General features: G+C 41.7%; 1 protein-coding gene across 5 annotated transcripts in view; it reads right to left on the bottom strand.

Moving 5' to 3' along the window:
• Positions 1–25643, bottom strand: part of CSMD1 (CUB and Sushi multiple domains 1) — a 2016488-nt gene that overhangs the window by 299400 nt on the left and 1691445 nt on the right. For all 5 annotated transcript variants that reach the window (XM_058719853.1, XM_058719852.1, XM_058719850.1 and 2 more), the window contains 3 exons: positions 21116–21307; positions 20526–20652; positions 4016–4218 (listed from right to left, as the gene is read on the bottom strand). In XM_058719853.1, the coding sequence (XP_058575836.1) occupies positions 4016–4218; positions 20526–20652; positions 21116–21307 (522 nt within the window). The remainder of the gene's footprint in view (positions 1–4015; positions 4219–20525; positions 20653–21115; positions 21308–25643) is intronic.

A 25643-nucleotide genomic window follows, 5' to 3' on the forward strand; every position in this document is an offset into this window, starting at 1 on the left:
CTTTTGCATATTTTGAGGAGATTCAGACCTTGGGTTCAGCAAGACTCCAGTTTAAATTTGGTTTCTCAATGGAGCCTCCCATGAGAAAAGTCTGATGAGGAAAGGAAGGTCCCACAACTGCAGAGATGGAGACTGGCACATTGGTCACGGGTAAGGGTAGGTTGACCAAAATGCCCCAGTGCACTGGTGCCGACAGGGGTTCCTGGAACATGGGCGTGTCAGTTTTATTACCTGACTGAGGGGTTTTAGGAAACATTTTTGTCCTGGGCAAATTCTGACTGTTACATCTAGGGTAACTAGGTGTAAGAGTCAACTTTTCATCAAGTTCTCAGAGACACAGAGTCTTGTGTCCCAGTATCTCACTCCCACTGGTGTCCCAGAAATGGCAGACTTTACTCGAAGTTCATGGAGCATCTTGGCTGTGGAGAGGGGCAGGGCTGCTGTGTTCCAGCTCTGTCCACAGACAGAGCCTCCGTGAGACGAATCTGTGTGGCCACCAAGGGCAAGAACAGCACCCAAAGAGAGCACAGAGGACCTGGTCTCCTCCTACTCACCACACAGAACACATCCTGACTCCCCACACACCACAACATGGGGAGGGGGCTTTGTACAACAGACTGATACTGGACTTCTCATCTACCTTCATGCATAGGAGCTTGAAGTGGATATAATTTCACTTAGAAAACAGAGAAATGGCCTTTGTTCTAATAACAGAGAGTGGAACACACGCTTGACCATTTCACAGGCTTCCCAATGTCGTTCATGGAACTGCAAACTTATTTACAATTAAATAAGGATCCAACACAAAACCTAGAGCACACTTCCAATAGGATTATTTGAGAGGGCTTCGTTAAAAGGTTAACCCCAGGTAGAGGTGTGGTTGCTGAGAACTGGTTATAAGTATCTGGAAAGAACATGGACAGACACAGCTTCTTGAGAAAAGCAGTAAGTTTCCATGGAGGGACAGAGCCAGCCCCAGGGAAATTGACAGGAGAGGGAACAGGGTACATCAAACCCCCGGCCACACACTACATCCTGTATTTCTCATGTCCTGCCAGAGCTCCCCAGTGGATGAATCCAAATAGGAGAGAAGGCCTAGTGCACACATGTTCACCTCTAGGGTCAGCGAGCAGCTTGGGAAAAGGCAGAGAATAATCTAAAAAGGCAAAGAGAAAATGTACAACACAGAATGCAGGGTTAAATGCAAATGTCCTTAGAAATTGGTACAATATCTTCAATTCACAAATAAAGCAATAAAAAAGGAGACAGAAGGTCAGTCACAGATCTTTAGAGATCAACAGAGAAGCCCAAGTTTCCTTAGAGTCTGGGAAAAATTATAAATTATAATTATAATCTAATTTATAATAATCTAAATTATAACAAGCAACATTTTATATATTTTTTGGCCTTTTTATAGAGTTTTTAAGACAACCTTGCAGAAACCCAATTAATAATAGAACCTCAGAATCAATAGTATATTTTTGCCCTTAATGTGGAATTTCTCAAAGTGTACCAGACGGAGGGACTTAGTAGCTGGGAATGGAGGGGGGAAAGTTCATGCACAAGGGTCTTGTAAAACCATATGATTTGCCAATAGTCACACATTCTTATGTATAAAATTGACACCTTCACATGGTTCAAACTAGAGCACCTGGAACACTGAATTTACAAAAAAATAAGCAAGTTTCATTTCTGTAGGAACTTCAATGGATGTGTTCATGTTGTACACTTCCTAAACATCAACATATAAGGAGAATTAAAATGTCTGTTATTCTCATATAAAACAAAGGGCCTTTAAAAAAAAAAAAAAAACCCAAAGTAGGAAGTTGTCTTTTCCTGAAAAGAAGGAATCCTGAAGGAACACAGGAAAATAAGCGGTTTCCAGGCTCTGCAAGAATTTTAAAAAAGGAAGGGTTTTAAAAGGCCAAGAACAAAACCAAACATATTCTTACCATATGATCCAGTGATCAAGCTCCTTGGTATTTACCCAAATGAATTAAAACCTTATGTTCACACAAAAACCTGCACAAGAATGTTTACAGCAGCTTTACCCATGATTGCCAAAACCTGTATGTAACCAGGATGCCCTTCAGTAGTGATGGGTTAAGAAACTCTGGTCTATCTGGACAGTGAAGTATTTTTCATCGCTAAAAAGAAATGAGTTATCCATCACTAAGAAGAGGTGCAAAGACACGGGGAAGCCTTAAATGCATATCACCAAGTGTAAGAAACCCATCGGAAAAAGCATCCTGTAGCGTGGGAATCACTGAGTGATTCCAACTCTATGACATTCTGGGAAAAGCAAACCCATGGAGACAGTAAAGGGATCTGTGGTTACCAGTGGCTGAGGGCATAGGGGAGGGGTGGGCAGTCGGAACAGAGATGTGCAGGGCCATGGATACTGTATGATGCTATCATGGTGGATACATGTCATTGCACATTTGTGCACGTCCGTAGCACGTACTGTGGACTCTGGGTGATGACGATGTCAGCATGGGTTCATCAACTGTGGCAAATGCACCATCTAGTGGGGATGTTGCCAACGGGGGAGGCTGGGCATTTGGGGGAGGGTATACGGGAAACCTCTGTATTCCTCTCAGTGTTGCTGTGAACCTGAAATTGCTCTAAAAAGTTATCTGTTAAGACAAATTAGGAAAGTATACAACAAGTAAGAGAGAAAAACAAACATAACTTCATAGTGCTGCCAACAATTTTGTTTTGCCAGAGAAGGACAGTAGATTACACATCTACTGTCTACTCACCACCATTTCTGAAGATAAAGAGCAAAATTCTTAAGATGAAGAACATTTTCCCCCAAGCTAGGTTCGCTGGAACAAACTTACCTCTGATGTTTTTACCAAAGACCGGTGAAAAATTTAGCACATGCTTGCAAATTATTGCAAATTACCACGCTCAAAGCGCAGTAAAACCAGAGATAAAAAATTGTGCAGATGATAACCTCATTTTTATTAGCAACCTTTTAAAGCATTAAATTGAGCTAAGTCGATTTGCTTATGTAAATCCTAAATATGCTCACCAGTGACCTGCCAAGGGATGAGGCGGGTTGGAAGGTGTTATGTGCAAACCCCACTTGTCTTACGCCTACGGCTGACCACGTGCACCGCCAAATCATATGACCTCTACGTGGTGCAACTCGAAGGGCACTCAAAAGTGGAATTTCCGGGGCACCCCGGGTGGCTCAGTCGGTTGACCGTCCAACTTCGGCTCAGGTCATGATCTCATGGGGCTGACAGCTCAGAGCCTGGAGCCTGTTCGGATTCTGTGTCTCCCTCTCTCTGCCGCTCACCTGCTCACGCTCTGTCTCTGTCTCTCTCAAAAATAAATAAACATTAAAAAAATTTTGAAAAAAAGTGGAACTTCCACAGAATATCTTCACTCCTTCCTTCTTGAGAAACCGCTCATTGAAAATGGGCTGGACAGTTAAAAAAAAAAAAAAAAAAAAAAAAGCCAAGGTGGAACCTGTCTTTCAGGAGGTAAGAGCTCAAATGTGCGAACACTGTGTCCCATGAGCGATTACCCAGAGATCACCGTCTCAAGTGAAGTACTCAAGACCTTGGTCCAAAGAAGGAGAAGAATCAGGGCACTTGTGTTTGGGGTGGCTGACCATGGACACTCAGAGCACAGCAGGTGAGCATCTCCATGGCATGGGGACTTCATAGCACAATCAGGGAGCCTGGAGTTGGTACAGGTTTTGCGGGGGCACCAGAGATAAACTTTACATTCAGGTAGAGATCGACACATGTCTTGGGCCCAAATTTCCCTAGTTAACTCGAGCCTTTAAAGTTGTGTATTTTTTCACGTAACCGCGGACATGCGATGCCCAACCCTTCCTGCCAATGCAAGCGTTCCCTGAAACGGACTTTTCTCTTGAGACACATTTTCAAAATTTCCCATTACGCTCCACAGAAATTACCTCCATTAGGGGCGAGGCCTAAGGACACAAACGGCAGCACAAATGACCGCGAGGACGAGGGAGAGGGCAGCCGTCACCTACTTGAGAACTGAATGGAGAAGCCAGACTTGCTGATGAAGAAGTCGCTGTCGAACTGCAGGGTGAGCGAGCTGAAGGTACTGTGGATGTCCTCGGGGAGCATGGAGCCGCTCCACTCCTTCAGCAGGACGTCACTGTCCACGGGGCCATCCCAGACCTTCAGGATGTCATGGGCCGTCTCGGTGTCGAACACGATGAAGTGCAGGCTGCGGGAGAGAGCACAGCTGGCACACTTACTCGGAAGAGGGCTTCCCGCTCCACGAGAACACCTGAGCACCACAGGGAATGCACGCGAGCTCATCTCGTCTGCCCACACCCCGGCGACACGGTGTCACCTGACAACGAGGCAGAGGGGACCGAGCCTCCTGGACGTGGACCCACTGGTGCACCGAGGATCCCTTCTGCCCCTGACGGACACACACTGCCAAGCTCTATGCAGAGCCGCGTGTTAAGGACGAAACAATGGAACGATTCCTTCTGAGACTGTCAGTTCTTTTCATAATTCAAAGCTTTCTTGGGCTCACAAATCAAAGGCAACTTCGACATCGCCTGGCTTTAAGCTAATCGAAGTCTGATCTTTCCACGGCTTCCGTGTGGTTCCTGAAACACCCCACTAGGTGGTAGCATCCGTGCCCAGAGTGACACCTGCAAAGGCCCTCTTTGAAGCACGGGGATGCTGTCCTTGGACCCGAACCATCTCACCTTACGCTGTTGGTTTCTATAAGTTTTATTTTCAGAAAAATGCATAATTTGAAATACCAACACAAAGGCAGAAATGTGTGACACCAACTCCCGTCTCGAGAACATTTTCATCTACTTCTATCAGATTTACAAACATCTCCCAGAGCAACGTAAAACATCTCTCCTCTAGAAAGCTCACTCTTCTGGGCAGGACTGTCGTCGGGACAAGCAAACAGCCCCGTGGAAGGGCTTAGCTAACGGACCAACACAAGTCACTAGTTCCTGGCGGGGTTGGTCTCCAGTTTCTCCTTCACCGCGTGTTGCACAAAATTGTCAGGGAGATAACAATCCTAAGATGTCGACATAAAATAATTTTAACATGGAGAAAAGTACAGGCTGTAGCAGACCCTGTACCACCTATCGTGCTGGGCTCCTCAGCTGCAGATCGTCTGCAAAAATAAAATCTTACAGACACGGCCACACAACCCTCTCTTCCACGCACTCATCGGTCATTCTGCTCACTGCACACTTCTAAAATGTGGATGGATTGTTCCCTAGTACATTTCCCCTTTCACATTTCCATCATTTCCACGTCCGCGTGCATACGTCTCCCCAGACAATCTCTAGTCCTGTTTTCTACATTGAACGCTCATGGCGTAAGAGAGGTCATTTTGGGGTGTATGTCCTGGTACCATTTTCAAGTTGCTTTTTACATTCAGTGTTATTTACATGAAAGTCCTTCACACCGAAAAATGTAGAGTTTTGTTCCTACACTGTAAAAGCATGGGTAAATGCTTATTTTTCTAGTCCTCTACTAAAGGATAGTTTGTTTTTACATTTTATTTTTGAGGTTTTCTGTGTGTGTGTGTGTGTTTACTTATTTTTGTGGAAGTATAGTCAACACACAGCGTCATATTAGTTGTGTTCAACACAGCGATTTGACAAGTTTATGCGTTATGTCTTGCTCATCACAAGAGTATAGCCACATTCCCACATCTTATTTTTAAGTTTATTTCGTGAGAGAGAGAGAGAGAGAGAGAGAGAGAGAGGGAGGGAGGGAGGGAGAGAAAGAGGAGGGGAGGGGCAGAGAAAGAGGGAGAGAGAGAATCCCAAGCAGGCTCTGGACGGACAGCACAGAGCCCGATGCAGGGCTTGAACTCAAGAACCATGAGGTCATGACCTGAGCTGAAATCAAGAGTCAGATGCACAACTGATTGAGCCCCCTAGGTGCCCTGCCACATTCCCACCTCTTAATTATGGCAATGGTGCTCCAGCAAGCACCCCTGTGAACTCACCCAGGTTCTTTCTAGGCTCAAACAGAATCTCCAAGCTGTTCTGCCCAGTGACCTGAGCACTGAGCCTCACAGTAGTGGTCGCAGGCCTTCGTTCTGTCACGTGCTTACCAACACCCGATGTTATCAGACTCCAGTAGTCGTACAGATAGAACATCTGGTGCTTGAGGGATGCTATCCCGGGCAAATTGCATCCCCCTGATGACTCACGAGGTAGAATGTGTTTTGTGTCTCAAACGCTTCCCTCCCTCCATACAGTTCAGCGGCTCAGCAAGTGTCTACTGATCACCAGCTGTGTCCTGGCATTCTTCCTGCAATCTTGGATGCATCAGATGAGGAAACTTAGAAGAGCCACTCCCACGGAGCTGGTGAGGTGATGGGAGGGGCCAGGCCGGAGCCCCCACCCTTGACCCTTCATGCGAGTGAAGAAGACTGCCGGCCAGCGGCTGGTAAATGGAACCAGAGGAGGAAGAGAGCAAAGCAGAGTAAAGAGCACTGGGGCAGGAGGGAAGGGCTGAAGTACTAACAGGGTACCTAGGTGAGCCGCGTCATGGGGCCGGGCTTCAGCAGTGACTCAGAGGAGGCAGAGAGGTCGGTCATACCCCATGGGAGGGACGCGTGAAGCCAAGCAAACTGCAGGGAGGGTGTGCCCTCAGCCCTGGGGACATCCGGGCACTCCGTGTAACCAGAGCAGAGAGAGGGACTGAGAAGTGAAAGCTCAGGTGAGACAAACAGTGGGCAGGGGTGGCGTGGGGAGAGGGGGTCGGAACATTTAGTGCCTTGCAGCCTGTCCGTTGGGTGACACGCCAATGGGACATTTTCAGTGAAGCAACTATCTCTCCTAAGATTTAGAGCCTTTATTCTGCTTGCTGTGTGGACAGCAGAGTGTGGAGGAAAATGTCGAATCAAGAGTAGTGGAGGCAAATGCATGCTGTCAGGGGAGCTGCAGTGGAGGCACTAAGAGGCTGTCAGACTCTGGAGACATTGTGAAGACAGAACCAGGACGGGATGAGGCACACGGGGGAGAGAGGAAGCAAGGTCACCCCAAGTTTCCTGGAAACCACAAAGGCTGGGGGGGGTGCCATCCACAGAGTTGACAAAGAATAGGTGGGCGAGGTTTGTGGGGTGGGGAAGACCAGAGGACGGAGGGGCTTGGGGCGTGTAGGGTTCAAGGTGCCTAATGGGCACTGAGCGGAGACGGTAAGGAGACGGTTGTTCATATGAAGCGGGAGTTCCGAAGAAAACTCGCATGGAAATAACAAATGTGTGGGTCTTCTGCAAATAAGTGGTTGTTATACCAAAGGACTAGATGATATTGTCAAGGGTCACAGGTGAATAAAGAGAACCATGGGCTATGAATTACTTGAAAACATGTTTTCCCACTTTTGTAACATGCTATCTCTTTTGTTACTGCTTATGTATTAGGTAATAATATTTATATTATATTATATTATATTGTTATATTATATTATATTATATTATTTTTGCTGAAAAATTTTGTCACAACCCTTCATTTTAAGAAAAATCTGCTGCTGTTTACTATGGTAGGAGGATTTCTGTTTATCCTGTTATGTTGTTGATCATGAAATATATTATTTTTTCTATGCCTATTTACAAGACCATAGAGTTATTTTTTCTTTTTTTAAAATATTTCTAATGTTTATTTATTTTTGAGACAGAGAGAGACCCAGCATGAGCCAGGGAGGGGCAGAGAGAGAGGGACACAGAATCCGAAACAGGCTCCAGGCTCCGAGCCGTCAGCACAGAGCCCAACATGGGGCTCAAACCCATGAACTGTGAGATCATGACCTGAGCCAAAGTCAGATGCTCAACCAACTGATCCATCCAGGTGCCCCTATTTTTTTTGCCACCAGAGAGACAGGTCGAGGGCGGAGAAGGCTGTGCAAGCAAACCTCGTGACTTCCTCTCTAATCTACCACTCCAAACCCAAACATCTTTGTCTCGTCAATTCTTTACAAATTTATTGTCTCCTTGTCTAAAAGCTATAAAAGCATGCCTGCTCTCATCAGTGCTCTGAGTCTTATATTTCCAGTGGGGTTTCTGTACATGTCAATTAAATTTGTTTTTTTTTTTTTTTCTTCTTCTGTTAGTTTATCTCACATCAGGTTAATTATCAGACCAGCCCAAGAGGTTACAAAAGAAAAAGGGAGGAGTTTTCCTCTCCTATGTGACTTTTTTGCCATACATTTCTATTTCTATCCCATTTTGGTCTGGATATGGGGTAAAAATATGTTATTCTGTGTACATGCATTGACAGTTTGTTCCTAGTATGTGACCATGCTTCTGTTTCATACTTACTTGAACAAAATTTTCAGGTTCTACTTAAAGGTTGAAGATCTTTTTAAAATAAGTCTAATAAGTCCATGGTCAAATCGATAAGCTTCCTAACTTGTTATCTATTGAACCTATGAATCATAAAGATGTATAAGAAGACATTTCCAATGTCTCCCTATAATTCAGTCGTGTCTATATGAAATTATGTTCTTAAGCTGAACAAAAGTTTCTGACTGTCATATATTCCTGGTGAATATATGCCCCTAAACAAAGTATAGTACTATTTTGTGTGTCAGTAATTGCATAACAGGTACCTGTGGTAAGGAATGATAGTTTGATTATAGGATTCCAGGTTGATGGTTATTTTCCTTTAGTTTTTCAAAGATCTCCTTCTTTCAGTCTGTGTTAAGATGCCTTTTATCAAGCTAATAACATATGTGTTTCTTTCTTTGGCTGTTTGTTAGATCTCCCTGCCTTTGGTATGCTTCAGTCTTACTAGAACGTGTCTAGGTGTTCAGTGATTTTCACTAAAGCTACTCAGGACACACTAGGCTTAATAAGTGCAAAATTCATATTGTCGATCAGTTCCAGCAGTTAAGGTGATGTAAAGAATTACTACTTATTGTAACTATCACTGTAGATTTACTTTTATACAGTGTGCTTGTCATACTTTTTGATAAAGATACAAATTAATGAAGGAAAGATGAAAAGTGAAGAAACTAATTTAAGAAATCACTATGTGTAAGTCTATGGCAATACGCTTTAAACTATGCATGAAATTGTTTTCTAGAAAATGTAGATGATCAAAATTGGCTCTGGGAGCTCAATATAGACAAACATACAGACATACAAACATATAGACAAAATTGAAAACAGGATAAATGGTCTAACAACAAAGGAATTAAAAGTTGAGTAAATAGTGATATATATAGCCAGAAGTCCATAGAGTACAGCTAAGTGAAAAAAAAAAAAAAAAAGTAGAAAACACTATTATTTTTATTTACCTTGCATAAGTAATTTTATTTACAAATTCAAATAATTTTCCTATAGATTCTGGGGGAATTTCATAACTTCAGATTGTAAAATTTAATATTTGTTATTTTTTTTTCATTATGGAGACTTTTTTCTATGATTAAAATGTATTTACTGAAGTAAAGAACAATTAAGAATTTAGTCCCTGAGACAGGGAACAGAACACTGAAGCAAACTATCACTACTTCTAATTAACATTATTCTAGGGATTGTAGCCCCTGAAATAAGACAAGCAAAAGGCATAAGATTTGGAAAAAATGAAGATAAACTCTTACTAATGTAGATAGCATGACTGTATGCCTAGAGAAAATTTGAAAACCTACAAACTCTTAGAATAAGAAGTTTACATAGGATAAATATAAAAATATAATTCATTTCCATATAGTAGCCACAAATACAACACGACATAAGAATACTATTATCATTCATAAAAAAAGCATCCTGTAGGTAGGAACAATTCCAACAAAAGATGTGAAAAACCTCCACACAGAAAACTGAAAAGCATTGTCGAAACAAGTAATATAAGATCTAAATAAATATCCCAAACACTGTGTTAGGAATCAGAAAATTCAGCACTGTAAATGATATCAGGTTTTCCCAAATTCTATTGATATGATGTGATTCCAGTCAAAATCCTAGAAACTTCTTTTGTGGAAAGTAACAAGTATTTCTATAATGAATATGGAAATGCAAAGAGTCAAGAACAGTGAGAGCAATCTATATTACCAAGAGCAAAGCTGGAGGACTATAGTACCAGATATTAAGACTTATTATAAAATAATTAAATAATTAAGATGGGAAAGTATGACACTGGTTAGACAAATAGAGCCAGGGGATGCAATAAAGTTTGGAAACAGACCCACATGTCTATGATGGCCTGGTGTATGATAAAGATCGCATTATATACTTCAATGAAGAAAGACTGACGTCAACAAATGGCCAATTGAATTTCACTAATTACAACAGCAAAAACAACAAAATACCTGAATATTCCTCATACTGTACACAAAAATCAATTCCAGATGAAATGGAGATACAAATGTGCAGGTAAAATAAGTCTTCTGCAAGAAAACTCAACACAATATTTATATAACTTTGGGAAGGCAGGACTTCCTAATCTGGACCCCTAAATATTAATAACTCTAAAAAAAAACAATTTGATATAACACAATTTAAATAATGGTAAGAAAACCACTAACCATAAAAGAAAAATGAGTCAAAATAAATTTGACTCATTGATATTAAATCCATATTTATCAAAAGACATTCTTATGAGATTAAAAGACTGAAGAATATTAGAGCAATTGTTAAACATATAATTAACAACAGGGGCGCCTGTGTGGCGCAGTCGGTTAAGCGTCCGACTTCAGCCAGGTCACGATCTCGCGGTCCGTGAGTTCGAGCCCCGCGTCAGGCTCTGGGCTGATGGCTCGGAGCCTGGAGCCTGTTTCCGATTCTGTGTCTCCCTCTCTCTCTGCCCCTCCCCCGTTCATGCTCTGTCTCTCTCTGTCCCAAAAATAAATAAAAAACGTTGAAAAAAAAAATTAAAAAAAAAAAAAATTAACAACATATTGCATTTAATATATATATATATATATATATATATATATATATATAAACTATATACACATCGAAAAGTAAAAGATAGGCAATCTGGTACACAAAAAAAAATGGGCAAAAGACTTCAACTGGCAATTTATAAAAAGAGGATATTCAAAAGGCCAATAAACATAAAAATTTGATGTTTATAAAAATAAACATATATAAAAGCATGTTGTCCTTGATGAATCATCAGGAAAATGCAAATTTAAACTACTACACACTCACTGGCATGGCTAAAATGAAAAAGTCAGGGCGCCTGGGGCTCAGTTGGTTACGTGTCCAACTCTTGATTTTGGCTCAGGTAATGATCTCACAGTTCATGAGATCAAGCCCCACATCTAGCTTTGTGCTGACAGCACAGAGCCTGCTTGGGATTCTCTCTCTCTGTCCCTACCCTGCTCATGTGCTCTCTCACTCTTTCTCTCTCTTTCAAACTAAATAAATAAATTAAAAAAAAAAAAAAAAGAGGGGCGCCTAGGTGGCTCAGTTGGTTAATCGTCTGACTCTTGGTTTTGGCCTTGGTCATGATCTCACGGTTTGTGAGTTGGAGCCCCACATTGGGCTCTGCACCGACAGCACAGAGCCTTCTTGGGATTCTCTCTGTCCCTTTTTCTATGCCCCTCCCCCCACTCACACTGTCTCTGTCTATGTCAAAATGAATGCATGAATGAGAAAGAAAGAGAGAGAGAGAGAGAGAGAGAGAGAGAGAGAGAGGGAGAGAGAGAGGGAGAGGGAGAGAGAGAGAGAGAGAAAGAAAGAAAGAAAGAAAGAAAGAAAGAAAGAAAGAAAGAACAAAAGAAAGAAAGAAAGGAAAGGAAAAAGAGAAAGAAAGAAAACGACAGTCAATGCCAAGTGTATTTGGAAGGTGGAAACCTGGACATCTTAACTAAGTGGTGATGGGAGTAAAGACAGGGATATGATCACTTAGGGAGATCATTTGGCAGAATCTACCAAGGCTGAGTGCAGGACTCACCATTACTCAGAAATTCTAGTGCTTAGCTATGCATCCAAGAGAAAAACATATGTGTATTCACCAAATAATACATGAAGGCATATTCAATATGGTACCTCACACCAGATAAAAACAATCCACACATCCATCAATACCCAGAATGAATAAATAAATTATGGTATATCCATGCAATGGAATAATCTAGCTCTATCAGTGGGAGGGAAAGGTTGCAGAAATGAAGATGTAACACCAATCTCACTGTATAATTCCACTTTATATATTGTTCCAATTAGGCAAAGCTCATCTTAAAGCAGGATAGTGATTATCCTTGAGAATGAGTGATTCAAATGGAGCTCAAAGGGCACATGTTGTATCTTGATGATCCTGTATTTCTGGTTTCTTATCTGGCTGCTGATTACATGGGGGGTTATTTCATGAACAAGCCACATACTGACTGACAGTTGGTGCAGGTTCAGGCGTACATGTTACATGTTCGTGAGAAGCTTCCACACACACGCAAACAACCATGCAGCTTGGTGCTGTGAGTTTTGCCAGTTTGAAAACTGTCTCATGACTGACAAAAAACACGATAAAACAAAATGTAAACACAAAAACTTAACAGCCATTTAAAATAAAAGAAATACAAAACGTCAATACGCCAGACTCTATACAACTACGTAGGGAACATTTAAAAATGAAAGAAAAGGGGCGCCTGGGTGGCTCAGTCGGTTAAGCATCCAACTTTGGCTCAGGTCATGATCTCACGGTCCGTGGGTTCGAGCCCCACATCGGGCTCTGTGCTGACAGCTCAGAGCCTGGAGTCTGTTTCAGATTCTGTGTCTCCTTCTCTCTGTGACCCTCCCCCATTCATGCTCTGTCTCTCTCTGTCTCAAAAATAAATAAACGTTAAAAAAAAAAAATTAAAAAAAAATAAAATAAAATAAAAATGAAAGAAAATAGAGTATCATCCTAAAGCTCCCATTCCTTTCAGACACAGGCCCGTGAGGAAACAAAACCCATACACACTACAAGGCCACATCACAAGCTCCAACAGGTACGCATAAAGCTTCAGGTCGATACAGAGGGACATGTGTCCAATTCTGCCTCAAGATGTCTAGGAGGGGTCTTGTAAGACAGAAAAAAAGAAGGGAATTCAAGTACAAGCAAAGGGACAAAATTAGTAAACAAATACAGAAAGATGTCAAAAACGTCAAAAAATAAAAGCAACAAATAAACATAAGAAACAAAATGTTGTAGAGACAGTTTTTCTTCCCGCCAGACTGACAAAGATTAAGAGTTTATTTGGTTTCAGTGAAATTGTGGAGACCCTCCCTTTTCATACACTGGTGGAGGCCATAACTTTCTTTTTAAAAGCAATTTCATTAACGGCCCTAAAAACGTAAATGTGCATACACAGCATGGCTGATCACAGTGACAAACCGAAAACAACCCACGTGTCCCGACAGGGTATGGTTTAAGTAAACGATGGTACAATTAGGCAACGGACTGTTATGCGGTGACTAGACGGGATGAGGTAGAATTGTGAGAAAGGACCTAAAACGCTGACTATGTTTATTAACGGAGAAGAAAATGCTCAGAATAAAATTATGGCGTGATACTATTTGTGTAAAAGTAATTCAATAAATAGATAAGTGAATAAATAAAAGTGTATAGATTTGTGTTTGCATGGTGAAATTCTAGAAATACGTAACAATTTTTCAGTAGTCATCTTTCACATCGAGGATGACAGCCAACTAGTTTTCAGCCTTTTTATTTTTCTGCAAGACTCTTCCAGTGTTTCAAAAATAAGTGAAAATAGATACTTTGAATTGCATGCCAGTGAGCTTGAATTTATTCTGCACATAATAAGCAGACCAAAAATCATTTTCTGAAGTGGGAAAGTGAAATGATCATTTTTGCTTTCTAGAAATGTTTGCATTAAGACCTATAAAAATGTGGGGGTGCCTGAGTGGCTCAGTTGGTTGAGTGCCTGACTCCTGACTTTGGCTCGGGTCATAATCTCATGGTTGTGAAATGGAGCTGAACCCCACATGGGGCTCTGGGCTGGGAGTGGGGCCTACTTAAGATTCCCTCTCACCCCCCCTCTCTGCTCCTCCCCAGCTCACAAGCCTTCTCTCAAGAAACAAAAACAACACAAAACAAAAAGGCATGTAAAAATGTTTCCACAATTTGACCCAACAAAGATTTTCCTAGAAATGTATTCTAAGGTATTAATTATAAATATAAGCAAAAGTTTACTCGCATTACTATTTTCCATATGATTATGTATAATATCAAAAATTAGAAATAACATAAATTACTAACAAGAGACAATATTTAACCACAGCCACTCACACTGCAGAATAGAGACAGGTACACGTAACATGCATGTAAGACACATCAACATGCTCATAATCACGTCTGCTAGAGGTATAATGTGTGTCTTTTTTTTTTTACATTTTTCAAAATGTCTATATATGCCTTCATTTTTGGTCATATTAAACCAATGTTTTTAATAAAGAAAATAAAACACCTTCCCTAGCATGGGAACAACGGACTAGAGAAAGCCCTCCCAGGATGGTCAGTTAACAGGTCTCAGGAATGAAAAGGGTCTGAACAGGACAGTGGTGGCCACGGTGGGTGCGTGAGTACTACCTGGGAGCTTCAGTCACGGCATTAGTGAGATGTGAGGATCGTGTGAGTGTGGGCAGGAGGGAAGCTTAGGGTACGAAGAGTTTTGCCTTCCATCCGTGGATACACGCTTATGACATTCACGCAGATAGACGCTCAGATGGATGGTAGCTGTAGGACCGAAATGCTGAATTCAAAGAAGAAAATGGGTTATTTTTAGATTGGATAATAAGAATGAAATTTTTGTTGAGGAGTTGACATTTCAACTGGGTCCTAACAGATGGGAAGAATCTGGAGACGAGGCAAGAAGGAGTAATTGGGGAGAACGGAGGTCAAGAGACAGAGCTGGTGTAGCACAGCTGGGATTAGGGACTAACACATCTATTCGTAGTTGGAGACAAATTTGTGAAGGCACAGTAAGCCAAATCAAAGGCGGTATTACAGCTCTTGTTAAGGAGCTTATGCTTGCTGATCAGCGATGGGAGTGTTGCAGAGACTGGGGAGGGGAGAGCACAGATTTGGAAAGGTCAGCTGGGAGAAGATTAAAATAAGGAAGGTAATGAGCATGTTAAGTAAGGAACTGGAAGAGTAAGATAAGAAGAAAGGAAGATGAACAAATGGAGAGCTGACAAGGCTTTGGTGCATCTGCACTGAGTTTTTTCTAAGTGCTTATAATGAGGAAATTTAATGTAATTACCAAAGGAATGCTGTGAGACGTAGACCAACATCTTGGACTTCCTTTTTGGGGAAATGCTGGAGACTGAGGAAGGAGAAATAAGGAAGATCGGAAGATAATCCTGATAATTAAAATCCCAACCACTTGGAGGAAGGTGGATGTTAACAGAACTAGGGGATGCAGAAGTAGAAACAGGACCGGGGGGAATGATAACAGCAAGGACAGAAGTTGATGTATTTGGAGTACATCTACGGGGGTCTCGGTGTCTACGAAACAGGGTAATGCCCATGTTTCCACTGCCAACTACTTCTCCTATATCTCCATCTAGCTTCGATTCCAATTTCACTTCGCATGTTACCACTTTTCATGTTTTTCTGTACTTCTGTCTTTGTTGGCCAATGCCCTTTTTCATGATGTCCATGCAGAACGTCAAGTGGGTTTATCGAGGAAACGAGGCAGCAACGCAACATGCCCTGTGCATGAACTTGGTAGCAGATGCACATGCTCAACTACTCGAGGACTTGGAAAGAAGACATGGTCACTCAGCGATGGTGGTGTGCCTCCATTATTTGTGTAGTGACATGGGGACTGAACGGTGAAAATGGAAGTCTGTTCTTTATGCAACTGTTCAGCCCGTCCACAAGTTTCTGCGGAGATTCCGGCCGCATGGTTGGAGGAGGGCTGTTAAATAAAGATTAATAACCGAAACTGCGCTTGTGAGGATCCCACAAAGTGAGGAGTGCCGCGGCTGTCCCGCCTCTCTCTTACTGGCTCCTCAGTGGCTGGGGAGGTACGCTAAACCCCGTGGCTGTCCCCACGGCTCCAGGCTAACGACTGGAAGCCAGCCAAGACACGGCGGACTTGTCAGTACTAATGGTCTCTTTCCTCATTTTGATGGCTGAAGTTCTCGTGGCTGGCGAATTCCTCACACTGTCTACAACAGAGAAGTATAATCTGTGGTCTAAATAGGAAAGGAGAAACCTCAGATGTGTTGATTCCTGGCCCCATGCTCAGCTGTTAGGTCCTCAAAAGGCTTCCAACTCAGGTTCCCGGCACACTGGCTAAGGCTCAACACTGAGACCGGACAGACTTGTCTCATGAGTGGAGGTCACCGGCCCACCACTTTCCTCTTGACTCTATTCCTTATGGGGATTTTGAAGTCTGATCAAAAATAAATTAGAATATCCCTACAATTCCAAGCCAGACCTCACTGTACTCTATCACACGGGATAGCCAAGAAACAAGTCCAGGGCACATCAGGTTGAGGTGAGGTCCAGCAACCCATATTTCACTTTCTGTAAAAGTCTGGACAGGGACAGTTTTGACAAGTGAGGTAAATTTTTGATATGCCTCTGAGGTTTCTAATCCTGCCCGAGCTTCTCCAAAAGAATTCCCCTTAACCATACCTCCCAATGTAATTTCCTGCGAACGACTAGGCACAGAAATACCTTCAAAGTGAGTTTTCCAGACAATTACACTTGCAGAAAAGCAATTAATACCAATGAACAATATACACATCTTTATGTAAAATGTGGCCTTCGATGCTGCTTGCTGAAGATGTTTATAGTGCTGTTATCTTTATTATATAAATTACAGCTGTGTTCAGCAATATACACAGAGTCTCTTAGAGAAATGTTTACATGAAACACTAAATGTGGCTACATGTACTACAATGTCTTGTGATGAGACTTTTAATTAAATTCAGCTCACGTAACTGCTTTATAGAATATACGTTAAAATTACGAACCTCTTCCAGACCCGGGTGCCCTATAACAATAACCATTCAGGGGTCATCTATTGCCTTGAGCAAAAAGCTATGCAACATGCAATCAGAAATTGCTCGGGGCTTCAGTGAAATCAAAATGGGTCCAACAACAATTGGCCCTGAAGTGTGTCGAAACCATTTTGTAAATAATTTCTGGGATCCTGTTGTTTATTCATTCTTTGAGAGTAAAAACATTTACATTAAATAAATCAGAGTCTGAATGTATGATAATGAATTCCATTTATATGAAGAATTTTTTAAATACTTAAATTAATCCCTGAACTCATGTTTATATGACTGATGCATTCTTCATTATCAAATAAACAGTTCAGTTAATAGTGGCTAAGTTACCAGTGGAATGACTAAGGCTTAGACACTAGCCAACAAATATCAAAGCTAAAACTGGACCCTATCTTTCTGAGTAGTAGTACCATTTAAAGCCTAAAATTGTACATCATGTACTTTTAATTATGTTTGTTTTCCAAAGTGCCACACCAAAATCAATATATTTTCTTAACGAAGAGGAATCACCAGAAACATCTTGAGACGAAGCTGAACATTGGATTGAGCAAATTAATTATAAATACTGATGCTTCCTTCTTGATTTCCTTATTAGGAAGGACTTTATGACTTAAATCAAAAAGATCTGTTTACAAATTTGCTAAAGTAAACTCTCATAGTTGAAAGACATGGAAGAGAATGACAACATCCCCAGAACAACAAATTAGTGTATTCAATGTCTTTTTTTCTAGAATCCTAATGGTTAAACATCAGAGCCCAGTCCATGATATAAAAGTTCTACAGTTGTTATTACTTCAACTCATTCTTTATTACTTTCTTTTCTCTTTTCTTATTAAAATGTTAATGAAGTATTAGATTCACCTGCCAAGAATGAATTCATCCCCCTGGTTTGCATTTAGGAGAACAATGCTTATTTTAATTCTTAGGAAACAAATCACAAAGGAACTTGTAAGAGATACAGAAATTGAAATCTCCCTAAAAGAAAATATATCCTGTTTATGTCAAGTTATTTTGGGAATCATAAAATAACCTTAGAATTTTTCAAAATAAAAACTAGTATAATGGCTTTTATAATACTCAGGTCAAGCATTCAGGAGTTAAAGGTTAAGAAATAATATTTAGTTTTATTTAGTTCAGTGGAAAAGTGCATTGATTTCCATAAAGAATTACAGATTCTTACACTGTTACTCTAATATATCTTATTTTTGTTGCAGTAGATCAATAATTATCTAATAAACCACTTATCTTAATCAAGGTCACAAGTTAATTTTTACATCATTTATTATAAACTGACATCTTGCATTATGTATGTGATTGACATGCCTTCTCTTGCTCCTCTTAAGTAATGAGAATTACTTTTTGTTAGGCTTTGAAAGTGGTAATAGTTTGTGCCATGTTAGTTTAAGATGGCAAGAAATTCGGGGCACCTGGGTGGCTCAGTCGGTTAAGCATCCGACTCTTGGTTTCGGCTCAGGTCATGATCTCACGGTTCCTGAGATCGAGCCCCACATCTGGCTCTGCACTGACAGCAGCTAGCCTGCTTGGGATTCTCTCTCATGTCCTTTCTCTCTCCTTCCTTCTATTTCTGCCCCTCCACCACTCTCACTCTCTCTCTCTCTCTCAAAATAAATAAATAAACTTCAAAAATTATTTTTTAAAAAGACGGCAAGATGTTCGTGTCACAGTGTGAAAGAGAGCTGTGGGTTTCAGAGGATGGATGTCCGATGAAGGGAACGGAGCATCACAGGATACAATATGCATCTCCCCTCGGCTTTCATTCCCGTTTACTGTCAGTAAGTTATAAAATTGCAGCATGATGGGTCTATGTCTGTTTTACATACATTACTAAGTCTGCTAGGGTGCCTTTTATGAATAAGGACAAAAAAAATCAGTGCTTTATGAATGCTTCTGTCCATTCACTAGCCCCATAAAGAACTTTCTGTGTTTGATCTCCCACTTGATTCAACTTCATATATTTGAAGAAGGAGCTGAATTGGCCACTCAGTCTCTCGTGGTCTTCCTGGTGCACAAGGCAGTGAATGGACTGGACGTCTGTGGATTAGGACTGTTAGGGGTGGGGCAGAATTGTTCATCTTTTTTTTTGTTAATTTTTGTTAACTTTATTTATTTTGAGAGAGACAGAGACAGTGAGAGTCGGGGAGGGGCAGAGAAAGGAGACAGAGAATTCCAAGCAGGCTCTGCACTGTCAGCACAGAGGAGCCCGAAACGGGGCTTGAACCCACAAAACCGTGAAATCGTGACTTGAGTTGAAACCAAGAGTCGGATGTTTAACACACGGAGCCACCCAGGCGCCCCAGGGTGGGGCAAAATTTTTAGACAGTGAATTGTGTACGGAGATTTCAGAAGAACTACAATGAAAGGGAAAAAAAAATAAATGAACACACAGTAAAATGATTCTACAAAGCACTGCAAAGGACTGTGTTCTCTTCTTGCTCATGAGAACTATAATCAAGAAACAACTTATTTTGAAATTACTTTTTGATTTACATGCTGTGGTTTTTGACATGGCCTTCTGACCAGAACATGGAAAACTTGCTTTGCAAAGATTACTTTTTGTTGGTTTACTTATCCGTATAAAAAGATTACCATAATAACCAAGACCCATCAATTAAAATAGAGTATTTTCTTTTAAAATGTTTGCACAATTTTCTGTGATTTTTTTCAAGTAGGCTCCATGTGTATGTAGTGCAGAGCCGAACATGGGACTCCACTCACAACGCTGAGATCAAAACCTGAGCCAAGATCAAGAGTTGAGCTTAACCGTCTGAGACACCCAGGTACGCCAATTTTCAGTGATTTGTAAATATTTTCATTTCTATGTGTAACTTTAGATTGAAATGCTTTCCTGGTTTACCTCAAACTTAACTTCGGTATATGGCAAATGACCACATATTCTCCCCAACCCTGTATGCAAGCCCCTTTTCAATATGACTTTGCTTTTCTTTCCGTTAAGGGCTGGAGTGTATTTCTTCAAACTTTATCTTGCTCATGAGCTTTGCTTTGACAAATGGCATGTTAGCAAATGTAACGCAAGGCGAAGTTTGAAAAGTGTGCCCTCTCTTGCTGCCGGGAAAGTTCCATCGTGATTAGTTTACTGAAGAAACAGCAGTCTGGTATCGAGAGGCCCCAGCCTTCCGACACGTCCAGGTGAGATGTGCACACCTGAGTGACACTATCCTGGACCACCTTGCCAAACGTGCCCAGCCCAGAACTGCCCAGGCAACCCACAAGGTCAAGGGCAGATAAATCACTGTTTTACGCAACTGAACTTTGGTGGCCAGTTTGTTATGCAGCAAAAGCTAACTGATACCTTTACTAACTTTTTCTCTTTTTTGTAGATGGCTTAACACAAGTTCTTAAAGGAACACCAAAGTAAGTGTGTGAGCCAACCAAAACTGTATGCGCACCATTATGTGTTTTTCTTTGACTCACAAACTTAAATCTAGTCATGGATAATAACAGATGTACTATTATCTCCACTACAAATACAGAAGACAAGACCGTATTCTAAAACTGCATCGCGGAAACCAAAGTACAACAGGTACCTGATGGTCTTTCCTGGGTCGGCCTCGATGGTCCAGGTACAATGCAGGTTGTTGTCATAGGGAGCAGGGTAGCCGGGAGACAGGATGCGCCCTGATGTGGCAGCATGGATATGACCACCACACTCCGCTGCGAGAGACAGGGAAACAGGAGGGGATTCACTCCAGGCCCTCGGATTTCCATACAGCTCTTTTAATAACAAACCCCCAAACCATCACGTCCATATTATACACACAACCAAAAATAATCACATTCGTCCATCTCCATCATTTGTTTCCTTTACTTATTCCCAAGCATCATCCTGATGGAAAGACATTATCTGCTACGTAATTAAAGTCGAGAGTATAAAACAATGAAACACTTGAGTTATAATTCCAGTAGTAATTCTGTGCAGACAGCCTCAGTAAAACAGTACCAGGAAATCGTCCTTTCCTACAGAAAACAAGAAGCAACGAAAAGACATGCATATCTTGGAAATACATAAAAACCTACACTGCAGAGAGAGAAGAACCCTGCCCTCTTCCACAGCACCGTGGGGCTCCCGCTCTCAGGTATGCTTTTGTGTAGTGAGGAGGCCAACTTCCCAACTCACCTACACAGGAAGGCAGTGGCTTGTCCCACACTCTCCGGTCACCACTCAGGCAGGTCAGACTGTTGCTGCCATGCATGGCATAGCCTGGGTTACAGCTGTACAGAACTACAGTGTCAGTAAAGTGGCCTTCATCTCGGATCCTATAGCCATAGTTAGGGATTCCTGGATCCTCACATTTTACTAGGTCAAAACCTATGAGAAAGGAGGGGAAAGATTGAGTAGAAGTAACGGTAGACTGTAGGTTAGCATCAAATAAAGATGAGATGGTGGAGGTTATCAAATGCCTCCTGGAGCTTGGAAAGAAAAAGAAGACTGTGAATTTAAAAAGGGAAAAACACAGGTGGGTCTCGATCGGACTTATTTGGTAACCATGTGTCGTGTCATGATGCTTGATAATTTTATTTATTCTTATCTATTTACATAATTATACGGAGAGTCTCTTTTCCTAAGAGTTCCAAATTCTCGTCTGCTAATCTAGGTTGCCTGCCAGCATGCTGAATTCTCCAGTAAGCCTTAGAGCCTTGTCTCATGGAGCTGTAAGCTTTTCCTACTTCCACATTCCTTCTGTCAAGCTCAAACTTTCCAGAAGGAGGGACCAGCCATGCCTGTGTGGCACAGAGCCTGAAAGGCACTCTTCAGGGTCCTTACTGCCAGCACTGACTGTAACCTACAGTCATGACCCGCCCACCTTCACACCATCTTTCTCTATAACTGCAAGATCTTAAGCTTCATGGGAAGCTGAAAAGTTGTTCCTACTCACAGAAGGCAGGCTTGTGAATTTCCACCTGCCACACTGCTGTGGCATACAGTTAGGGGGGCTTCTGGGCAGCTAACTCCACGTGCAACGGAAATCCCAGAAATGAATCACTATAATGACTTTGCCAAACTTAGCTCTTAAACTCAAAGAAATAGATGACAGAAATGAAGATTTAGCTTCTGCAGTACTGAGAGCTGTATATTGCTTTTATGTGAGGCAATATATTACAGCCATCTGTGGAGACAGTCTTACACTAACATTTCTCCCCTTGTATCCCGATGCAAATTTTGACCATTTTAAAAAGGAGAGCTGGGAACTTGATGTACCACATGGTCTGTTAACATTAACTTCCACCTAACTTTGACTTCTTCCTTTCAGAAAAAAAGAAAGAAAAGAAAAAAAAGAAAAGAAAAGGGGGGGAGGGAGGGAGGGAGGGAGAGAGAGAGAGAGAGAAGGAAGGAAGGAAGGAAGGAAGGAAGGAAGGAAGGAAGGAAGGAAGGAAGGAAGGAAGGAAGGAAGGAAGGAAGGAAGGATGGATTTGTGATTTTTGATAGGTCGGCCTGCCAGACTTGCATTTGAGACGGTTCCCATGGAGGACAATATATCATCCATAAATTCGCAACATAATGCCACCCTGATGATCTCTATATAATCAGGATTTGAGTTCTGCAGTTTTGTACAGGGGAGAGAAAATGACATGTGGTCATTTACACTCAAGTTGCTAACTCTCTTCCTAAAAGTGTCCTCCATAAAGTATTAGTCGTTACAAACTATGCCTTTACGATAACTCTGATCTATTTAAGAAATGCAAATACTGAAAAACCTTGGATTGTGAGTAACTCATTCTGCCAGTCTTCTGCAAGATGAGCAAACATTTCTAACAAATTTTAACGTGATACATGAGCAATGTCTTCCGATAGGAGTAGTACGTGCCGTCGAACGTCACGTGATCACAACTGAGCCAATGGTTCTTGAGATTCGCTTTGATCTACAAGTGCCTTGGACGACAAGTGTGTTTCTGGAATGAATTATGCTGGCAAACCAAGGTTTTATTGTAATTTTAACTCCAGTTGCCCAGAAGGAAAGAACATAAGAGAACATCAATTCCAGTGCAAAACAAAGGGATATTTTAATTGCCACAAAGGGGAGGCAGGCGTTTAGGGGAAGGGTCTCAGGGCTCATGCAGATATTTGACTACTCTAATCTGACCACAGACAGCCAACACACCGGGGAGAAAGCAAGCCAGTATCCTGCTGAAGTTGCGTCTGACAGACATCCATGGGACAGAAGTGTCGCAAAAGGCTCTACACATTAATTAGCCTGTGCTTCTCCTTCTACAAAAGGGAAAACGGAACCGGAGTCTTTGTATGTGGTTCTCGGGTCGGAAGCGAGGGGATCTGAGCGGCGCTTTACAGCAAGGCCGCAGGGTGTGAGGAAGTGAGGACAGAACCAGCAAGGAGGTGTGGCACGCCTAAGGAGGGCCCCGCTCCTCGTAACAGGTAACGTCTCAGATGTTCCACTATGAAGTCAAATTAGGTATTTAAGTATCAAATGCCAGTGGAAGATAAAATTGAAAATATTCAGTAGACAAACAAACTCCAGGTATCAACAAGAGCCAGGGATCTGTCACTAGCATCCACACCCTTGAGCCAGGATGCCGGGTAAGCAAGGAATCCATACGAGGAGTTGACAGCCTTCATGCTCAAGGACATGCAGGGCTTATCAACGAAGAGCAAAGTCCGTGCAGGACAGCAGGCCCTGGGAGACAGTTACGACCTCCTGTGCCGTGGAAATTCACATCTGGCGGGACATGAGCCTCCGACCTTTCAAGGAGCACCAGAAATCTGGATTCCTTTTTAGTTTGTAATGATTGTTGAGCGAATAAATATTCTGAAAGTGGAGATGTTTAAAATCCAGAATCAGATTGTTAAAGCCAGATGTCAGTAACACAAAGGACCAGATGGTTTACTGGCTTTTGGTGAAGGCTTTAATGGCACTCGGAATGGGAGAAAAAGTTGGCAGATCCATCTAATGTTTCTTAGATTTTTTTTTTTTAAGTTTATTTATTTTGAGAGAGACAGACAGCACAAGCGGGGGAGGGACAGAGAATCCCAAGCAGGTTCCATGCTGTCAGCGCAGAGTTCAATGGGGGGCTCGAACTCAGTAAACTGTGAGATCATGACCTGAGCCAGAATCAAGAGTCGGACGCATAACTGACTGAGCCCCCCCAGACCCCCCACCTAATGCTTCTAAACTAAGCTTTGAAACACAAGCACCTGCTGTGGAGTACTAAGGCCTGGACGAGGAAACAGTCAAGCTTGCCCAGGACCTCCCATGATGAGGACCAGTTCCTTCTGGGTGACACAGAACCGTTTTGTTATAAAAGATTCCCTTGGCAGAGGTGCGTGCCCGTGCTGATAAAGTAATGACATTGAACTTCTTGTGTGACTTGTGCGCGTTCTCACGAGCTTCTAGTCTGCAGCTTTACAGACAAACCTCTACAACTAACCACTTGGCGTTAAAACCTTTCTGGAGGTCTGGAGGAAGGTAAAAAAGAACATTAGAGGGCAAACAATAAAACAAATAAAGATGTGCTAATAAAGTCTGCCAAGCCTTCTTTGGGTTGATTTTTTTTTTTTTTTTTTGAGAAAGGTTTGACAGCTTTTTCTATCATTTAATCTTGAATTAAAAAAAAACAACACAACACATCCTATCACACAGTTGAGTCAAGTTGTCTCTGAAAAGGTAGCTGCTATCTCCAGTACCTGTGGTACTTGCTTTCTTACGGTGCCTTCTAGCAGTTTTTCAAAAGTTTGCTTATGTCTTCAACGGCATCATGAAATTCCTTATGTGTAAAGAGTCCTGCACTTGATTACTAAGCGCCCAAAGCCTCTAGGCCCATCCAACATCATGGTAGGAAATACATTCCTCTTCCCTGTCAGACAGTTGAAAAGTATTTGGACATTCCAGAATTCAGTTTTCCAATTTTCAGTCCACCAAAGAGAGCTTTGTTCACACGAAATGCCCCACATGATTTAATAGTTCATTTCCAGTTACAGGTGGAACCATAGACTTTATCCCTGGAGGAAGCATTGAAAGTAGGACTGATCACTGTCCTGAATCGGCTGGAGAAATCCTCAGAAACCCCACATTTCCCTCGCTGTTGGGACTGTTGGACTCAGTCCGTCCACAAGCACCGGAAACATATCCCCGCTCTGCTCTCTGTCCACAAACTGATGAATTCATTTCGACTGAGTTTGGCTTGCTTTGTGGTAAAGGAGTTGTAACATCACTGTGACTCTGAAAACATTTCAACACCGCTTTTAAACACCGGTGAACTAATAAGTTGCACAGATGTCTAACAGCAACATTCTGAAGCAGCAAAAAACTCCCTGATGAATTCCATGACTATTTCAGGAAAAAAAATTTCCTGTGGTTAATCAAAAACACCTCAAAAAGTATTTTTAAGATTTATCTTTAGATCTCAAAGATACTCCTCCAAAGAAGAGACATTTCCATTTTAATCTGAATCTGAAACACTTTATAATGACCAATCTTAATACTGCTAAAGGGTGGTGACTTTAAAAATACAGAGAAGATGTCCCTTCCTGTCTTGGAGCCACCAGCCTGCACGAAATCAGTGTAGCAAATACTGTTTCTGTATGTTCTTTTAGGCCACAGAACCTTTAAAAAAGATTAAAGCCAGTTATTTATTTCAAAACATTATCTATTAAGAGTTGTGATTGGTATTGAATTTATTTAGTAATTCCA

The sequence above is a fragment of the Neofelis nebulosa genome, chromosome 3 (genome assembly GCF_028018385.1).
Source record: "Neofelis nebulosa isolate mNeoNeb1 chromosome 3, mNeoNeb1.pri, whole genome shotgun sequence".
NCBI classification, from domain to species: Eukaryota; Metazoa; Chordata; class Mammalia; order Carnivora; family Felidae; genus Neofelis; species Neofelis nebulosa.